Genomic DNA, 21,276 nt, shown 5'->3' with positions numbered 1-21,276 from the left:
CCCCTCGTTTTCACTCTGCCGGCTTAGAAAAGAGAATCCATCAAGTGTCTGCAGAGAATGCGACGTTCCGTTTTGTCCTCCAGATAACCTCCTATGTGTCCTTAGGAAAGATTGCAAACATCCAGCTGTGAAGTATTTGGGGGCAAATCACAAGAATTGCATTAGAGGAGTGAGACAATGGCTGATTTTAATAGGTGAATTTAAATGTCAGTTTCAAAGCTCAAGACATGCTCCTGCCTCCTGAATGTTTATTAAAGGATTCTCTTAACTTGTTCCAAACCAGTTTGAGTTTATTTCAAGAAAGGCTCATTGTGAAAATATACCCCCTTATACATTTCTAGAGAGCACAAATTATGTAGCCAGAGCTACCTATGGCTGCATTTTGTCTTTAAACGAATGGCGATATGATGTCGTCAACGGCTTCTGTTCCATGTGGACGGCTTTTCCGCTGTTACCAGTTCGCCCAGTAGCTCGCCATGTATGTCGGCCGACTTGGGACACAGAGAGGAGTTGACTGTGATGACGGGGTTCAAGCCAGGTGAAAAATGGTTCCAGAAAGCGGGCAAGACAAAATTAAAAGGCAAAAAATAAAATAAACCAGTAAAGAACAGGATGAGAACATGGTAAAATCTGAAAACGTGGTAAAGGCTTTTATTTTTCTCGATTTCTTTTTTAAAACACTGTCGGTTGGGTTTAGGGAAGTGGGGGATCAGTTCAGTCTGTGCTTTTGAAAACACTATTGGTTGGGTTCAGGGAAGGGAGTGGGTGGGGTGATCGGTAGGTCAGTCAGTCAGTCTTTTTCAGATCTCAAAGCGGGCTCTGGTGCATTTACACGAGAACAGCAGGCACGGATGGCACTCACGAGAGAAATTTGAGATCTGAAAAAGTGTACACAGCGGCCTCTGGTGGATTTGCAAAAACAAAAACTGCAAAAAAACGTAGCTCCTGGGATGTATTTCATGCTCTCCAGAAATTTTTATAGGGGTACGTTTTTAGAATGAGCCTGGGTTGTGTTTTTGTTGTCGAACACGAAAGAAGACATTTTGAAGAATGTTGAAAACCTGTAACCATTGACTTCTTTAGTATGTGTTTTTCCTATGTCAATGGTCAATGTCAGTTTTTTATTATCCTAGTATTAATGCATCCTTAATTTTTTGCGACACTGCACTGTCACTTATTTTTGATATAATTTTTTAAATCCCAACCAGTGGGAGTTCATATGGACAAAGAGCTTATAATCACCAATAGGCGACACTCAGTAGAACGTTCCATTGCAAGAGCAGCGGCCAGCAATTTCGCCATTCTGGGCTGAAAGCAATCGGCCGTCCATTGGATCTTATTGCTATCGCGATGGCAAGCAGCTACTTTGTTTTTTATTTATTCATTCAAAGCTGAGATATAACCTGAAAGACAACAATACAACACTTACAATCATAGACTGGTGATTATCAGCACTTTTAATGTCTACAGACTTAATGTTTAATATATTAACCATACTTGTTTTCTTGAAACTGTTTAGGTGAAATTACTTTAAATTACTTTAATTTAATAGTTTGTGCACTGGCATAATACATATTAATACTGACATGTTAAATTAAATTAACATGAATTGGGACGTTGACTTGGGATCAAAATGTAATATTTGAAACAGATATTTTAGATATCAGATGTATTAAACTTAGTCTTGTCAACATTTTGGAAATTGTCTGTTTTCATTGGGATATTGATTTAAAATGTTTTAAAATGTTACTTATCAAAAGGGGATGTACTCATTTTAACTCATATTTAACTCAATATTTTAATTGATTATGTCAAAAGTTTTCAATCCAAAATGGCCACCGTGTGACACTAGCGGCATCTAGTGGCTGTTTACAAAATATCAACAGAGTGTCGCCTCTTGGTGATTCTATGCTCTTTGATATGGGTCATTCCTCATTTTTTTTGTAGAAGCACAAAGCATGCAAACTCTCAAAATTAAATCACTGTCACTATGGACTTAAATAACCCTCCAGACTGTAATAATTTTTAAGGTTTAACACCATTAAATCATTTCAGCAGATGTTCCCCCAATAATCCTTGTACAAATCTAATTAATAGTGTATTTGTGTATGTTAAGAAAACTATAACAAATATATGTTAATCAGAGTGGGCTGTTTCCTTGAAAGACCTGTAATCTCCATCGGCCTGAAGTTGACAAGCAATGTTTAAGCTTTTGTTCAACGGGTAACAGTGCACGTGTGGGCGTAACTGAGTAAAGGCATCCTCTTCATTTTGCTTTCGGAGCCAAAAAACACTATACTTATTCCACTCTTTAATGATACAGACTCGACAACATTCATATTTTCTGAATGTTTTCAAGTACTGTGTTGTTAGTTGTATCCCAATAACTCTTATGTCTGCATAAACACACATTAATAATTGAGAAACACACATTTATTGTGTGTAATAAAGACAGTAAATCAAGCATATATTTGAATTTAAACTCATTCTACAGGGTTGGTAATTTCTGACTAAATCTCTGACTAAATTTCTGATCTAAAGAATTAGTAGGAAATCAGCTAGCAGGAGTTTAAATTGGTATTTAAAGGTACAAAACATGATTTATAAACAAACACATAACACACAGACATAAGTTGTGTTTACATCTTAACAAAATTCACAAAAAAAAGAAAGAAAAAAAAAAGTCATAAATGCATGTCCATCAAGTTGCAAGAGCAGCTGACTCTAGTATTGGCAACGTAGAAACCAGCAGTACACCACCTGACAAAAATCTTGTTGCCTATCCTAGTTTTAGGAACAATAAATGATAACTTGACTTCTAGTTGATCAATTGGTATCAGAAGTGGCTTATATGAAAGGCAAAGGACCAAAATAAAATATGACTATACCTTGATTTTTAATTATTTAATTAGGACAGTAAGGTCTGACTTTGCTTTGACAAAAGTCTTGTCACTTAACAGAAATATTGTACAGTATAGAATATAATAAAGTCATGGTGCAGTGGAAAAAGAATTAATATTGTGTATGACTCCCATGAGCTTGGAGGACTGCATCAATATATCTCTGTAATAACTCAAAGAACTTATTAATAAAGTCATCTGGAATGGCAAAGAAAGCATTCTTGCAGGACTCCCAGAGTTCATCAAGATTCTTTGGATTCATCTAGTGCCTCCTCCATCTTTCCCCACACATGCTCAATAATGTTTGGTGACTAGGCTGGCCAATTCTGGAGCACCTTGACCTTTCTTTCAGGAACTTTGATAAGGAGGCTGAAGTATGAGAAAGAGCGCTATCCTGTTGAAGAATTTGCTCTCTTCTGTGGTTTGTATGAGGAGCACAAATGTCTTGATACCTCAGGCTGTCAATGTTGCCATCCACTCTGCAGATCTCTCGCACACCCTCATACTGAATGTAACCCCAAACCATGATTTTTCCTTCACCAAACTTGACAGATTTCTGTGAGTGTATTGGGTCCATGTGGGTTCCAATAAGTCCTCTGCAGTATTTGTGATGATTGGGATGCAGTTCAACAGATGATTCATCAGAAAAATTGACCTTCTGCCACTTTTCCAAATGATCAACTAGAAGTCAAGTTGTTATTTGTTGCTCTTACAACTGGGATTGATGAAACAATAAACAATAGAACCATGGAGACAGCTGATTAGTCATGTGGGTGGAATATTCAATATGTCCAAGTTTATTCAGCAATTTCTTCCCACTATACTCATTAATCCTTTTTGCAAGGATAAGAAATTAAATTAGAGTAATTTTATCCAATAGTTGGCCTCCTTATCATTTGTTTCTCATTCCACACTTCAGGATGCGCATTAACACCAGGTGATGGAACACAAGCTACAGCTAAATGGGGGCTAATATTTACATTTACATTTAGTCATTTAGCAGACGCTTTTATCCAAAGCGACTTACAAATGAGGACAAGGAAGCAATTTACACAACTATAAGAGCAGCAGTGAACAAGTGCTATAGACAAGTTTCAGGTGTGTAAAGTCTAAGAAGCTAAGCATTGGTAAAAAAAATTTTTTTCTTTTTTTTTTTCTTTTTTTCTTTTTTTTTTTTTGAGAGAGAGAGAGTACAGTTAGTGGTATAGCCAGAGAGGGAGTTGCAGATTAGGAAGGAAAGTGGAGACTAAACAGTTGCGTTTTTAGTCGTTTCTTGAAGACAGAAAGTGACTCTGCTGTTCTGATGTAGTTAGGGAGTTCATTCCACCAACTGGGCAGATTGAATGTGAGAGTTCGGGAAAGTGATTTCTTCCCTCTTCGGGATGGAACAACGAGGCGACGTTCATTCACAGAACGCAAGTTTCTGGAGGGCACATACATCTGCAGAAGTGAGAGCAGATACGAAGGAGCAAAGCCAGAGGTCGCTTTGTAAGCAAACATCAGAGCTTTGAATTTGATGCGAGCAGCAACTGGCAGTCAGTGCAAACGGGTGAGTAGCGGAGTGACATGTGCTCTTTTGGGTTCATCAAAGACCACTCGTGCTGCTGCGTTCTGAAGCAGCTGAAGAGGTTTGATAGAATTAGCTGGTAGCCCAGCTAGCAGAGAGTTGCAATAGTCCAATTTGTAGAGAACAAGAGCTTGAACAATGAGTTGAGCTGTATGTCCAGATAGGAAGGGTCGGACCTTTCTGATGTTATAGAGTGCGAATCTGCAAGATCGAGCAGTTCTAGAAATGTGGTCAGAGAAGTTTAGTTGGTCTTCAATCGTTACTCCAAGGCTTTTTACCATTTTGGATGCAGTGATGGTTGCTCCATCCATCTGGATTGAAAAGTTATGGTGAAGAGTCGGGTTGGCAGAAACTTCAAGCATTTCCGTTTTCATGAGGTTAAGCTGGAGATGATGATCTTTCATCCAGTGTGAAATGTCTGACAGGCAGGCTGAAATGCGAGCTGGAACCGAGGGATCATCAGGGTGAAAAGAGAGGTATAGCTGGGTATCATCAGCATAGCAGTGGTAGGAAAATCCATGTTTCTGGATGACTGTTCCTAAAGATGCCGTGTAGATAGAGAAGAGAAGTGGCCCAAGAACAGAGCCCTGAGGTACCCCAGTGTTTAGATGCTGTAGGTTGGACACCTCTCCCCTCCACGACACGTGTTAATTATGTGGGTCAGTGTTGGTATGACTGCAGGAGAAATGGCTTGCAAGAGATGAGAGGGAATGGGATCAAGCGGACAGGTGGTTGCATGGCTTGATAGCACGAGATTGGACACCTCAGACTCAGAGAGCTGGGAAAAAGAGGTGAGTGTGTGTGGTGTTGGTGGTGTATCTTGTGTGTTTGTTGTAGGTGCAGCAAATTGAGCACTGATTTTTGCAGTTTTGGTGCAAAAGAATGTAGCAAAGTCATCAGTAGTGAGTGTGGAGGATGCGGGTAAAGGAGGAGGATAGAGGAGGGAGGAAAATGTTTTAAAAAGTAAGCGAGGATTGGTGGCACTGTTGACTTTCTGACGGAAGTATGTCTGCTTTGCAGAAGTAACCTCAGCCGAGAAAGAAGACAGAAGAGTTTGGTATGTTATGAGCTGTTCAGGATTTTTAGTTTTTCGCCAAATTCTCTCAGCAGCCCGAAGTTTTGAGCGATGCTCACGGAGAACATCAGAGAGCCAGGGTGCAGGAGGACTGGCCCGGGCTGGCCTGGATGTAAGAGGACATAGTCTGTCTAGACATGATGTTAGCGTGGAGCAGAGTGTATCAGTGGCACTGTTCTTATCAAGTGCAGAGAGTTTGCAAGATAGAGGAAGAGAGTTAGAAACAATGGTGGATAGTCTATTGGGTGAGAGAGAGCGTAGGTTTCTGCGAAAGGCAACTAGAGTTGGAGTGTGTGGCGGCTCAGGAGTAATGTGGATGTTGAGAGAGAGAAGGAAATGATCCGATGTTTGTAGTGGAGTTACTAGTGTTTGATCAGCGAGGCAATGCCGAGTGTAAATAAGTGTGAATAATATCAATTAAAGTTTCAACAAACTGTATTAGGACTACTTTTAGCTCAAAGTTTAGTTCATACATTTGAAAAGAAACTGTATCGAAGTTTAATATCTCAGTTGAAACCCAAATATTTGATCAAATTCCTCCATCATAAAAGCACTGCTGCTATTACTTGTTCTATGCATTGTGTGTCTCTACATATTTAGTCAAGTCTTTAGAATTTGGCATGTGCTAAACAAAACTGAACAATCACATCAGAAAGCAACTAGAAGAAACATTAGCTAATGCAATATTAAAACAGCCGTCAAACTGAATTAATTCAATGTTATCCTGCTTCTTGTGGAATTGAAAAGATTCCTCTTTAATTTGCTTTCAGATACAATTTTTACCTTTAATGATACAGACTCAAAAACATTTATCCAAACTGTTAGTTTTTAATCTTTCTTTAGCTTAACAGAATTTACCTGATCAGTAAAACAACTGGTGAGATCTGTGGTTCTCTTTGGATGTGGTGTATGGAGTTGTAGGATCAGTGGAGGAACTTTGGCTATCTGTACTTTTCTTCTCCTCTGACATGAAAGGTGTGTGATCAAAGTGACTATAGGCTGAAGGAGCAGGTCTCTGGAGCTTCATGACACCCATCAACCTGGAATTATTCATGTTCAGATGGACACGCACGATCTTTCCTTGAAATTCACACTTGGCTTTTTTGAAAGTCATGTTGAGAACTTTCAAATGAACCTTATTTATAGAAGCCTATATATCTACATGTGCCTAAATCAATATGTCTTCATGTTCTGAAACTCTTCTTTTTTTTTTCCATGGAACTGTGTAATATATAAGAGCTGTATAATAATAATAATAATAAAAAAAGAATAAAAAAATTGTGTTTGCCAAATCAAAGTCATGTGATGGGTCCAGTGGTTAGAAATAGAGAATTTGAAAATAGGGTATATGCTGAAGAATGCAGAAGGCCTTTTAATTTTTCGGTAACCTGGGTCAAATGCTTCTGGTGAACTGTATGCCGTTACAAAATTGACATGTTTAAGGTCTGTTTTCTTTAAAAATCAACAATCTTCACTGCCTGATTGATATACATATAAAGTTATATAATATAAGATATATAATATAAAGTTGGTCTCAGAATATACAAGAATCACTGCATTAAATTACATTTTTACACACCATGTCTTTAAAATAAAACTTACATTTATTTTACTACATATTTTACTCTATTTTTCAATGGAGTTTCAATGCTAGCCTGCTGACCCTGACGGGCGCGTGCGTGTAAACAGCTCTTGTTTTACGCTTGAACAACTAAATGAATGCTGAAGTCTATTTAACTGATTATACTTTAATTGCAGTGATGCTGTGAAAGGAAACGTATAAAATTGAAAAAAGTCACATTAACTGTTCACCAAAAGTTTATTGGTATGGGAAGAAACATTAGCTGTGCATATACCCTCTTAAAAGAAAAAGGATTGTAAAATCACTTGTGTGCCCACCACTAAAGTAATATGTACAATTTTATTAATAAAAATAATTCATTTTAACAAAAAAATAAGGGTGTTAAACCTAGTTTAGTTGAAGTATTATTAGAAAAATACTTTTGAAAAAAAAAAAAAAAATGTCGACAAAATATTAAAGGTCAGTAGAAAGGACCCGCAGCATTCTGTTTCTGCATGAATAATCTATTATATATATATAATTATATTCAAATTTAGATTTCTATTAAAAAGAAAACATCCAAAATACACTTAAGTGTTTCTTTTGCCACAATTTATGTCTTTAGTTTTCAATTTCAATACATATTTTTCAAATACATAGTTTTTTTACAGAGTATATTTACATACAATTTTTTTTTGATTATGTACAACATCCCATTCTCATAAAACTGTGAAAATGTATTTATTTACAGCTGTTTGCAGTATTTTCTGATTGATGGAGTGATAAAATGAGATTTGCAAACCACCAATATGTCAAAATAATTTAACTTTCAACCCGACTTCATCCAATGTTCAAATATGTGTGCTAGAAATGTACTACACATAATATTTATATAAAGAATGCCCCAGTTACATATTAGACCTGGCATTTGTGACCCTGGATCACAATTTTTGAAAAGTTGAATATATGAACTTTCCATTGATGAATAGTGTGTTATGATAAGACAATATTGTCTGAGAAAACTATATTCAATCCAATATTCAATTCAGTTCATCGTTATTTCTATTTTACAATGTACAGTAGATTGTGTCAAAGCAGCTTAACATAGAAGTTTTAGTAAAAAGAAATGTAATTCCCTTTATAGTTGTCAAAGTGATGTGCTGTGCTTAGCAGTGCATATTATTAATCAGAAAGTGAGTTTTGATATATTATTTACAAAATTTCTTAATGGAACATGACAATTTATGATTTTTGATATACAAGACAAATCGATAAAATTGCCATGCAACATACTGTAAGACTAATTAAGTGGTCCAGGGTCATAAAAGAGGTTAAATGTTAACAAGTCTTAAGGCTTAATCAGTCATCTAGGGAAGTATGGTGATAAATATTAGTTGTTTTCTCTCCCCATTCCCCTGCAGTACCTGTTCCTTATGCTACTTCCTCTTCTTCTTCTTTTTCTTCTCCAGGGTCTCAGCAGTCTGTTCAGCTCATTGAAAGTGGTGCGTTTACTCCGCCTGGGTCGAGTGGCTCGCAAACTGGACCACTATCTGGAATATGGTGCTGCTGTGTTGGTTTTGCTGGTGTGTGTCTTTGGCCTGGTGGCTCATTGGCTGGCCTGCATCTGGTACAGCATTGGAGATTACGAGGTCATCGATGAAGCTACCAATAGCCTCAAGACGGACAGCTGGCTTTATCAGTTAGCTATTAGCATTGGGACGCCGTACCGCTATAACGCCAGCGGCTCAGGCCATTGGGAAGGTGGACCCAGCAAACACACGCTCTACATTTCATCTCTCTATTTCACCATGACCAGTCTCACCACCATTGGCTTTGGCAACATTGCACCAACCACTGACGGGGAGAAGATCTTCTCTGTGGCCATGATGATGGTGGGCTGTGAGTATTATTGGTTTACTTACAGTATTTTATGGGCTCTTTAACTAACTGTACATTACTTTTTTGAAGATTGGTTGGTTGATGAATGCATGAAGATTAGGAGTACATGATATATTCATGGCATAGGGGTTGTTGGTAGTGTGTTTCCAGTGTTTTGAGGGATATTTAGTGAATATTTTAGAGGTTAGCCTACTGTAGGACAAACTGACAAATGATGTGTCTAATTTTTCTTTTTTTAGGCTACATGCAAATATAAACACCTTTTTTTTTACAAGAACCACGTTTTGTGAATACTTAAAATGTCTACCGGAGCTCTAGAACTGCTAATTTTAAACTGTTGAATGATATTTTTCCTTGATTGGCACGACTATGCAGTTGTATAAACTGTTATGGGGGGATCAAATGTATGTATGTATATATATATATATATATATATATATATATATATATATATATATATATATATATATATATATATATATATATATATAATACATTTTTATTTATTAATATTTAAAGGGGTGGTCCACTACGATATCATATTTTAAACTTTAGTTGATGTGTAATGTAGCTGTGTGAACATAAACAACATCTCTGAATTTAAAATGCTCAAAGTTCAATGCAAAGGGAAACCTTGGTTTTTACAGAGCTTAGCAAAGCCTACAATGAACGAATTTTGAGGACTACAAAAAAAAAAAAAATACTTCCGGGCCTTGTGAGATCACAAACGTACTTTTACCGCACACACACACACACTGCGCAGCAAGGGGCGTGGCCAGAGGCGCTGTAATGTTACAGCAGAGGGAGAAAATGCCTTGCTGCTATTTTCACAGAGCTTCTTCTGTTTCTGTATTTGGGCTTCCAAAGGACACGACACAAAGACAGAAGTGCTAACAGTTCAATATTAATTATGTTTCCAGAGAGTTATAAAATACTTAGCAAGCATGATTTGACAAAACACAGCTCCAGAATCTCTCCCAGTTTAGTGCTGGATTCGGTTAAAATCTCCTCAAAGAAGGAGCAGCTCCAACAAGCAGAAGCTGTGAACTCTGAGCCACGACCTGTAAGTGTTTTTATTTGTTAAAATTGACCATGACATGTACTGTGTCTAGCGTTAATGATATGCTGTAGCAAAGATGTAAACAATGGGAAATGCTGTTTGGCACCACTAACCATTTAGCTACAAATTAATATTTATCAGTCAAACAGCTGTAAACACACACACATACACACACACTCTTCACCAGCGCGTGCGTGTTTCTCTATAGACAGCTTTTCCGTGCGTTATACATGTCAGATAATGAACTCGCAAAAGATATGTGAACGATTCATATTACTTACACATTCATATTTCGAATATATGTGAAAGATCGTGTAACGCGTTGAGTTAAAAAAATACACGAGAGCTCTCCTAACTTGTGTAGCAGCAGAAAAATCAGTCAAGGCTCACACAGGTGGCATCCCACATCTTGTGCTTTATTGTTCTGTCAACTGCGTCACTACAGAAAATAACTTAATCCGAGCATCAGTGAAAAAGAAAAATAAACATCGGTCCCGCGCACATGCGTTTGTCGTGTTGTGCGCAACTACAGACAGTTCATACACACGCACACACATAGACATACACGATGGCAAACTCTCTTAAAGGAGCCGCACTCCATTTTCACTTGTTATAGACACTTGTCAGATGTTATTTTAGAGAGCGGGCATGAGATTGACAGACTGTTTACAAAAAACGCGTGTGCTTGCACGGGCGTGACATGGAGCCGATCCGCGAATCGCAGCACATTATGACACATGACCAATCAAAGTCACTTGAGGGCGGGCCTTTCAGGGGAACTAGGAAATATATCAGTTGTTTTCATGTTCGCTGAGTAGCTGTATATAATCAAAGTGAGATTTATGAAAAAATAACATGATTTCCTTTGCATGCTTTGCATCTTATTAACACAACCAAGACTTAAAATTACATTTTGGACCACCCCTTTAAGATATAGAACAGAGATCAGAGAAAGCTATTTCTTACTATTAAAGGGCTGACCCCCCATACATCTTGTTTTGATGCCCTTCTAGGGGATCAAGCATTAATTAGGGGTGTCAATGCCCCCTAAACCTCCTTGTAATTTGCACCCTGGTTGTTGGTTAATATTAGAAATTATTTGGTCAGTCAATATTGTGGATTTAATGTGGATTTGATTGCCAATATTGTAGATTTGAATTTGAAGTTTAGTTCTTTCATCTAATGGTCAAGTTAAAGTAATCTTGGTAACACTTTACAAAGTATAAAGTACTATAAAGTTTTCTAACTGGTGAATGACATGATCTAGTGGGTTGTCTATCGTCATCTTTAATGTGCGCTTTTGTGATATCAGGTGTGGCTTTGGACGGCAGGGGAGGTAGATATGTTCTAAAGATATGCTAATGGATAGCATTTAGGCAGATCGCTTACTGCACCGTCAATACTAATACTAATTAATGATTTAAATAAATTACTATGATTCGAATAAATATACATTGATGTGATCGAAAATTCACTTTCAGGAATTCAAAATTTTTAATTGTAATATTTTTTTGTTTGTTTGTTTGTTTGTTTGTTTTAAATTTAACTCATGTAGAATTTTTAAATGTATATGTCTGACATTTTTTGTGGATTTTTTTTTAACATCATAGTTATGTATTCAGCATTATTTGTATTAAAAAAGAGCTAAAATCACAGTAATGTCAGTTCATCGAAATTATACATTAATAAATATTTTTTAACATCAGTGCATCTTTTATACTTTAGACTGAACCGCTCAGTAAGGAATAATCCTAAAATAGCATCAACTGAATGCTCATTATCCCCACCAATCAGGACAAAGTGCTGTTTAAAAGCATTGCAGACACAAGTATCACATAACATCCCATAATTTGATATAAAACAATTGTCTGCTCCTGCAGAAAAAAACATTTGCGTCATATCCAAATAAGAGCTTCATTGCCTCTTTGAAAACATCTCTGTCTATATTTGATCAAAAAGGAATACAATTGAACAAACTCAAACCATGACACTGCTTTTTGCTCTTTGTCACTGAATCACATCCTGTTATGTTTCTCAGAAGTAATGTAGTTGTGCAGGTGAGCATTTGAGTAATTGAGCTGAAATTTACTTGAGATAGCATGAGTTACAGTTGTGACTAGAAGCTTTTAGCTGAAATGGCAGGTGATATGCACAGTGGCACTGCAGAAAGAGATGTGTTGGGCAGTGCTTCTCAAAACATGAATGGCAGCTCGATTGCAGTTCAAGGTGTAGTGTGTCATTTCTTTTGGATACTAAAATACTACCTTCTATTCTGTATATGAATATGGAGAGACAATTATAAGTCATTTGTACATTTGTTTGTCAACTTCGTAAGGAATAAATGCTATGGCTTTCACAAAAAAATGTAATAAAAATAAATTATATATATACATAATGTCATTTTATTTACAGAAATAAAAACACAGGCATGTAAGTGCCAATTGAATTTCAAAACAATCAATGCCAATAACAAACAAAAATGATTACCATGTTGGATTCTAAGTGGACTACAAACACACATGCACTCACACGCGCACACACACACGCACACACGCACGCACACACACACACACACACACACAGACAGTACAGCGCGTCAAGTTAGCGAGGGATCCCTTCAGATTCATTCATACGCGCGTTCATCAAATTTGCTTAAACTAAGCGTTCTAGAGAATGGCTATATTGTACAAGCAAGGATTCTGACACAGCAACGTCAAGCAGATGCTTTACAAAAGTTGCGTGTAGGGGGAAACACATCAAACTTAATGAAACATTTGAGGGCTCATAGAAGCAACTTAAAGGCAGAGAAATGGGCTGTCTTTGACAGCTTGTGACATCATCTGGCACTTTCACTGAGTACATTTACACGGATACCAATACTCTGATTTTATGATTAAGATAATACTGATCAAGAGTCTACCATGTAAGCAGCAATTTTTGATTACCTTAAAGGATCACCCGAGTCCTGAAATGCGGAGGCTTTTCTTTCCATTTGCCATGTGGTATCAAATTCCATTAAAACAGCCTGAATGAAAATATGCCGAATGAGAGTGAACTGCTGAACTGCAGTTAAAGTCTAAAGATTAAAAATGAAGCACCCGAAATTGCATGAAACTCTGGAGGAAATGCAGGATAGCCTGGTGATTAGGGGTGTCAAAATTAATTGTTTCTTCGGTGCACCATGATGTAGACGTGAAGGTTCACAGCTCTACTGGTGACGCGACATTAATTGTTTTATACTGAAACTTTTCTTCTAAAAGCGCTTCCTTGGTCTTATCCAAATTTCTTTGCACGTTAAACAAACGTTGGCCAAAACAGGAAATATGAAAAACTGCTACTGCGTTATTTGCGTATTTTTTTTTTACCGCGTTAAATATTTCAAATTAATCTTGTGCATTAACGCGCTAATTTTGACATACCCATATATATATATATATATATATATATATATATATATATATATATATATATATATATATATATATATATATATAATCATTGCATAGATCTTTCTGTAAAGCTTAAATAATATTTATAATGTTTAATAAAGAATCATTAGATTAAGGGGGCTTTAATATGTCATTTATGTGTTTTAATGTGTCAGCTAATGATCCCAGTTACAATTGGCATCACTGCACAGAAAAATAAATGATTGAAATAAACAGTTTATTTGAAGGGGCTGATCATGAGACTGTCATGAAGTCTTTATAATCATGACATGATACATAATGAATATGAATGTGATTTTGCGCACACCTATGACAACTGTTATAAATGTCAGTTCACTTATGTCATTTTAAATGCAAAAGTTTGAGATGTCTTTGGCATGACACCTTGACATAACCAAGACAACATCATTTGTCTTATATCTGTCATAAGCATGATTGTCATGTTTATGACAGATTTATGACTTTTGAAAGTTGTCTAGATAAAGTTGTCATGACAAAAACATTTTAAACATTGTCCTCTTTTCATTTAAAACTTTTTCATTTTCATTTAAACATTTTCTTTTTCTAATAAATACATTTTTGACTAATAAAGAAATATGCTGCAGTGCAGACATAGTACAGTTTTCCTCTTTGTTTTTCAACAAATTTTCTTTGCCAACTACATGCTTTTATTTATTTATTTATTTATTAATTCATTCATTCATTCTTTTTTTTTCGGCTTAGTCTCTTTATTAATCTGGGGCCACCACAGCGGAATGAACCGTCAACTTATCCAGCATATGTTTTACGCAGCAGATACCCTTCCAGCTGCAACCCATCACTGGGAAACACTCATACACACTCATTAACACACATACACTACGGATAATTTAGCCTCCCCAATTCGTCTATACCGCATGTGTTTGGACATGTAGGGGAAACCGGAGCACCCGGAGGAAACCCACGCGAACACAGGGGGAACATACAAACTCCACACAGAAATGCCAACTGACCCAGCTGAGGTTCGAACCAGCGACTTTCTTGCTGTGAGGTGAACGTGCAACCCACTGTGCCACTAAGCAGCCCTTATTCATTCATTCATTCATTCATTTACAAAGCATTTGACATTTTTGTAGTGGCTTAGATGCTGAAGTCTTGTTTGTTTGTTTGTTTTGTTTGTTTGTTTGTTTGTTTGTTTGTTTGTTTGTTTGTTTGTTTGTTTGTTTGTTTGTTTGTTTGTTTGTTTGTTTCTTTCTTTCTTTCTTTCTTTCTTTCTTTCTTTCTTTCTTTCTTTCTTTCTTTCTTTCTTCATTTATTTATTTATTTATTTATTTTATAACAACTCCAAGTTTAATACAAGTTTAATACTGTATTTATTTACAAAGCCAGTTTTCTTGAATTCTGGTTTTGTCTGTATTATTTGAGAACGTGTAGCTCAATGGGTCTTTTATTCCACACACACAATAAGTGTCACAGAATTACAGGCGTCAGCTTTAAAAGTTTTAATTAGAAAGCAGACTAAAGGTTGTTTAATTTGGCAGCCTGTAGCTTAGAAAGCACAGCTGGCTTCAGATCAGTTTCAGCAGAAGTGCGGCGCAGTGCCGATCTTCTCCTGATGTGCAGTACGCAGTGCTGAAGCTCATAGTTTATTGCTCGCTTGTTCTTCACTGCCTGCCCTGCGTTTCTGTCAGACTTCTCTCTGCGCACACAAATGACAGCAGATGGGAAGAAAGTCTTGTGTTGCTTGTGGATTTATCTCACTGTTCTACAATATGCTGCATTGTTTGGTTTGCTGTTATATGGACTGCATTAGCCAAATCCGGCTGTTACTGAACTAAATTGGGATGAAACTGATTTTTTGTTTTAACATACCATATGAATTCATAAATACTAGCAGATTTACAAAAGCTGAGTTTAATTGCTTGTTCTCAGAGTCATTCTTTTGTGCTAGTCGCTAATCTTTTTTTTTACATAATATGAATGGGACAAGATTTATATTAGATCTGTGGAATTAGCATTAGGTTAATCACCATGTTTAATCTAGTTGTGCTGATCAGTGCCTTTTTGTTGTACTGATATGTTAGCCACAAATTAAGAGTCTTGTTCTTTTCTTTTAATGCATACATCTGATTTGTACTCCTTTTTAATCTTTTAAATCTTAAGATTCAAGGGTTGTTACACACTGAAAAAGTGTTGCATGCAAAACTGTTGCAAACAATTTATTTGTGTTGAATTTAAACAAACAAATTAAATTGAGCAATTTTCAACTTAATTTGTTTGTTTAAATTCAGCCCAAATAAATTGTTTACAACCACTTAACGTAAAAAAATTGAGTAAATCCAAGGAATCATCTTTGAATAAATTTTTTCAGTGCAGTTGTGTGTGGGACTGAGAGAGGAAAGAGAGCAAGCAGTACTGCTACTAAGGCAATTAAAGTGACAGTACATCATCCAAAAATAAATCTCTGGCATTATTTATTTACTATCGTGTTGTGCCAAATCCATCCTGCTATAGAACACAGAATAATATTTATAAAGTTTCAAAGAAGCTTCATGTTTATCTTTTATACATTTATAATAAGACAAAAACTATGTGATACAATGAAAACAAATGAAAAACAAAGCAAAACTACAATAAACAAAAGGATATTGAATGTTGTTTTTGAAACTGTGGAAAAAGTAGCTGAATAAAACCTAAACTTTAAGTTAAAACATTTGAAAGTTAATTTAGAAATCAACCTTTACTTAATATTTTGATAGATACTTGTAGAGGTCATCGTAGTAAAACAAAATCAAAATGGTAACACTTTATAATACCAGTACATCAGTAACGATGTGTTGAAATGTAAACTAAACATTAATTTATTATGAATTATTGATGAGTTAAGGCATGCGCTATCTACATTAACTACAACATCAGTCACTAAAGTGTATGTGTGAATAGCAGCTAGCTTAATTACATTATGTTCAACATGTTCGTACATGTTGTTAATTAATGTATTAATTAACATTTAAGTTTAAGCTGGATGTAACCAAAATTAACTCATGCGCTCTTAATGTATAATTATGTCATGACTTTACTTAGAGGGGCACATCACCATTAACTCATCCTTACCTATACTCATGTGTTTAAACAGTTCATTTTGATGTTGACAGAACGCTTTTCTAATGTTATTCAGTATAAACGCACTAGACGGACATGCATAAAGAGTTCATGAGTTGTTACGAATGGGTAAATGATGATGTGCCCCTCCAAGTAAAGACATGACATAATTATACATTAACAAAATGTTAATGTTAAATGAAGCATAAACTAGCATGGTAATTAATACATTAAATAACAAACACTCATGTACTAACAAGTAATTAAGGAAGCCGTTATTCACACATGAACTCATGTTGTAGTTAAAGTTAGTTCATGATTAGCGCATACATTAACTCATCATTAGCTCATAATAAAGTAATGTTTAGTTTACATATCAACACTTCATTAATCATGTACTGTTATTGTAAAGTGTTACCAACAAAACTGTAAGCTTTAAACCTATAATCATCCTTGTTGTTGAAATTAAAGCTTTTATTGGATTTGCACATGACATGGACAGATTGAGCCACAGAGGTGCAATAAACATTGAACATTGCTAAATATTGTGCAGAGACTGGTTGTGGGTAAACACAGTAAGTGCATCACGTACAGACACATGCACACTCATGCACATTTGGAATGTCATGAGGGTGAAAAAATCACTTGACAATTTTTTTTATTATTGGGGGAACTGCTTTTTTAAGACCGGAATATTTAACAATCAAATACTATATTTTCTGTAGGATGCTATACAATAATATATGTGTATACTCATTAGTACTGTATACAAAAAATCAGTACACCCAAATTAACATGTTGGGGTAAATTTTTAATTACCAGCAAAAATCAAATATTATTATTCTATTCCTAATGACTTTTGATTACAAGACTCTTATTTTATTGTAGCTGCTTAATAAAACCAAACAAGATTGCCCATATTCACTGACAAATGGTTCACTGACATGCTTGTTATAATAATTACAATAATTGACTGATAACAAGGGCTGCACGGTGGTGCAGTGGGTAGCACGTTCGCCTCACAGCAAGAAGGTCGCTGGTTTGAGCCTCGGCTGGGTCAGTTTCATATCTGTGTGGAGTTTGCATGTTCTCCCCTTGTTCGTGTGGGATTCCTCTGGGTGCTCCGGTTTCCCCCACACGTCCAAATACATGCTGTACAGGTGAATTGGGTAAGCTAAATTGTCCGTAGTGTATGTGTGTGTATGAGTGTGTATGGATGTTTCCCAGTGATGGGTTGCAGCTGGAAGGGCATCCGCTGCGTAAAACATATGCTGGATAAGTTGGCGGTTCATTCCGCTGTGGCAACCCCAGATTGATAGAGGGACTAAGCCGAAAAGAAAATGTGAATGAGTAATAACAGTAGGGGCAGCACGGTGGTTCAGTGGTTAGTTTCTCACCTCACAGTAAGAAAGTCGCTGGTTTAAGTCCTGGCTTGGTCAGTTGGCATTTCTGTGTGGAGTTTGCATGTTCTCCCCATGTTCGCGCGGGTTTCCTTCGGGTGCTCTGGTTTCCCTCACAGTCCAAAGACATGCGCTATCGGTGAATTGAATAAACTAAATTGGCCGTAGTGTGTGTGTGTGTATAAATGTGAGATGTATGGGTGTTTCCCAGTACTCTATTCAGTGCTTTTATAAAGGCGTGGTCCACAGTGTATTTTTAAGGCTTGGTTGTGTTTATAAGATGCAAAGAAAATCACGCTATTATTTCATATTTCTTACTTTGATTATATACAGCTACTCAACTAACATGAAAACAACTGTCATATTTCCTAGTTCCTCTGATTGGTCAGCTAACATAATGTGATGTGATTTGCGGATCGGCTCCATATCACTAGGAAGCGTCACATGCCTTTTCTGACAGAAAATAAAGAGCACACAGCTGAACCTCACGCCTGCTCTCTAAAATAAAATCTGACTAGTGTCTTATATATTTAAGTTATAAGCATGTTTAAGTAATATGAAACGGTCACATATCATTATTTGAGAATGCAGGGAAAGCGACACAGAACAAGCTCTGTGGAAATAGCAGCGTTTGGACAGCATTTTAGCTTTCTCTGCTATAACCTCCATTGCTGGTGAATGTGCATAACCTGAAGCCCTTGTGATCTCACTAGCCCGGATGTATTTTTTTGTTGTCCCCAAACTTTGTTCGCTGTAGGTATTGCTAGGCTAACACTGTAAAAGCCAATGTCTCTCTTTGCATTGAACTTTGAGCATATTACATTCAGAGATGTTGTTTATGTTCACACAGCTACATTACACATCAACTAAAGTTTAAAATACGATATCGTAGTTGACCACCCCTTTAAACAACTGCACAGTAAGCCCATGTGAGTGCACATACGGTAAAATAAAGTGCAAACAAAACCTGTCTGAACTGATTAATAAAACATACAAACATTGCATAACAAACTGCCCGGCCCACATCTCCCTCTTTATACCTCACATTCATTCTCTTGAGTAGTAGGACACGTGTGGCCGTAGTTCAGAAGAATCCTGACATTTTAATACTGTACCGGGCAAGAGTTATGGTGTGTGCTGAGTAAGGAAAGCGATGCTCCTTGGGGCCCTGCCATCATGTGACCACAGCCTCCCAGGGCCCGAATATAGAGATAAACCTCATCCATTCTTTGTCAGTGACCAGAGCGAGTGCAGTACAGTTCAGTCAGCAGTAATACACTCACCCAGGGCCTTTCCAGAGCTTTATGTGTTACTGCTACACCGATATGATACTTTCTCCATCTCGCAGTGACTGTAATGATCTTCCGTGGCTTGTTTTGGGCTATCTTTAAGCATCAACTGTTGTTGGGGACTTTTAGAGTCAGCACAGGGGAGACATCGCCTTTAGTGGAGCAGACATTATCAGAGGAAACAGATCTATTTCTAATGGAGTCACATCTTGTAAAGTGACATTACTGTCAGCAAGTGTCTGTGCTTTCTCAGCATGTCAACAGACAACAGAACAGCGTCTTTTAGCAACCTCACGGCAAACATGAGCATATGAAAAGGCATTGTTTAGATGGAATCACATGTGCATACACAATAGTAAATCTTCAGCAGAGTAAAATGAGACTTGTCAAGTACGGTTTTACCCATATGATTACTTTTGCTGTTTGTTCAAACGATTTAAAAATAAGTTGAAACAACACACTTTTTAAGTTTTTTGTGGAACTTTTTAAGAATTGTATTCACTTAAAGGGCACCTATGGTGAAAAATCTACTTTTTAAGCTGTTTGGACAAACATGTGTGTAGATGTAGTGTATAGACAGTCATACTGGGGTGAAATAAACTCACCCAGTCCTTTTTTTTCAAATTTAACAACATAAAAACGGTGAACCAATTGGAGCTGTTTTCAGATCGACCGCAACTTTACATAGGAGTGCGGTCCCCCCACCCACCGAATTGATTGACAGCTGTGCGTATTAACATGTCCCGGTAGTCACATGTATAATCATATCAACAAGACAGGACGTGCGCAAAGCAACCGGGAATAAAAGGTGTGTTCAGTTCGCTAGGATCATCAATCATCATCAAATGTGATCAAGAGTGACTTTTACAAGTTTAAAATGTTTTAAAACAGAGCATGTGTGTAATGAATTACAGCGATTTAGCTTAGCTTTACTTGATCAGCACAGCCGCGTGTCAGAACCATTATAAAAGAAGACGCTTCAATCCCGGTTTGTGGACGTTAAATTAGGTTTACTTTGTTCATTAACATAACAGATATCCATACAGCAGTGAGGATTAACCTGTATCCTGTCATATATGCGTGCAAACAGAGTGCGAAGCTAAACGCGCGCACTCTCTCTCTCTCTCTCTCTCTCTCTCTCTCTCTCTCTCTCTCTCTCTCTGTGTGTGTGGGTGGGTGTCTGCGCTGACAGAGTCAGTTGCTTTTTGGAATTATTTCCTACAATTATCAGATAATTTGCCATGCTGTGTACTTAATTGTGCTCACAAACCATTCAAGTAAAGAACAATGCTTAGTGGCTCAATGTGTTACAACAGTGTTTTTAAAAGTCTAAACACTTTATTGATATAGTAAACAACCAAGCACTTGTGGTCAGAACACAAACAAGTCGCAGGTAATTAAGTATTAAGCGTTTCTCCCAAAGAAAAGCCTGTCTAAGCAAAATGCTAGTCGGCATCTGTATCACTGCTCATACTCTGCCTCTTTTCCCTTTTTTGGTTACCCCTGTGTGCACAAACAAAATGGTGACGGTTGGCCATGCCCACTTGTAGCTTAATTTGCGCTCTTCAGAAACCTATGGGTGACGTCACAGATACTACGCCCATATTTTTTACAGTCTATGATGAGGAGTGATAGCACACACACTCACAAACACACACATACATCAGGAGTAGTGTGGAGATATTGCTTCCTGTCCCCATCGTCACTTCCTGCCAGGACTGGGAAAATTAAACCTTCAACCTTTCGATTACAAGTTCAACTCCATAACCATTACGCCCCAACTGCCCCAAATGCATCAATTTTGGTTTAATGAAAAGATGTTTTTCAACACATTTTGAAAAATAATAGTTTTTACATACACTACCGGTCAAAAGTTTGGGGTCAGTAGGGTTTTTAATTGTTTTAAAATAAGCTTCTCCTGCTCACCAAGGCTGCATTTATTTCATCAAAAATACAGAGCAAATTGTAAAATTGTGAAATGTTATTGCACTATAA

General features: G+C 36.8%; 1 protein-coding gene across 1 annotated transcript in view; it reads left to right on the top strand.

Annotated features, from left to right (window-relative positions):
• The window catches only part of kcnh5a (potassium voltage-gated channel, subfamily H (eag-related), member 5a), a 234,352-nt gene that overhangs the window by 84,340 nt on the left and 128,736 nt on the right, over positions 1-21,276 (top strand). The window contains exon 8 of the mRNA XM_056481183.1: positions 8,573-9,002. Within this exon, the coding sequence (XP_056337158.1) occupies positions 8,573-9,002 (430 nt within the window). The remainder of the gene's footprint in view (positions 1-8,572; positions 9,003-21,276) is intronic.

The sequence above is a fragment of the Danio aesculapii genome, chromosome 20, assembly GCF_903798145.1.
Source record: "Danio aesculapii chromosome 20, fDanAes4.1, whole genome shotgun sequence".
Classification (NCBI taxonomy): domain Eukaryota; kingdom Metazoa; phylum Chordata; class Actinopteri; order Cypriniformes; family Danionidae; genus Danio; species Danio aesculapii.
The sequence above is the reverse complement of the archived record's forward strand: the minus strand, read 5'-3'. Positions and strand labels throughout refer to the sequence as shown.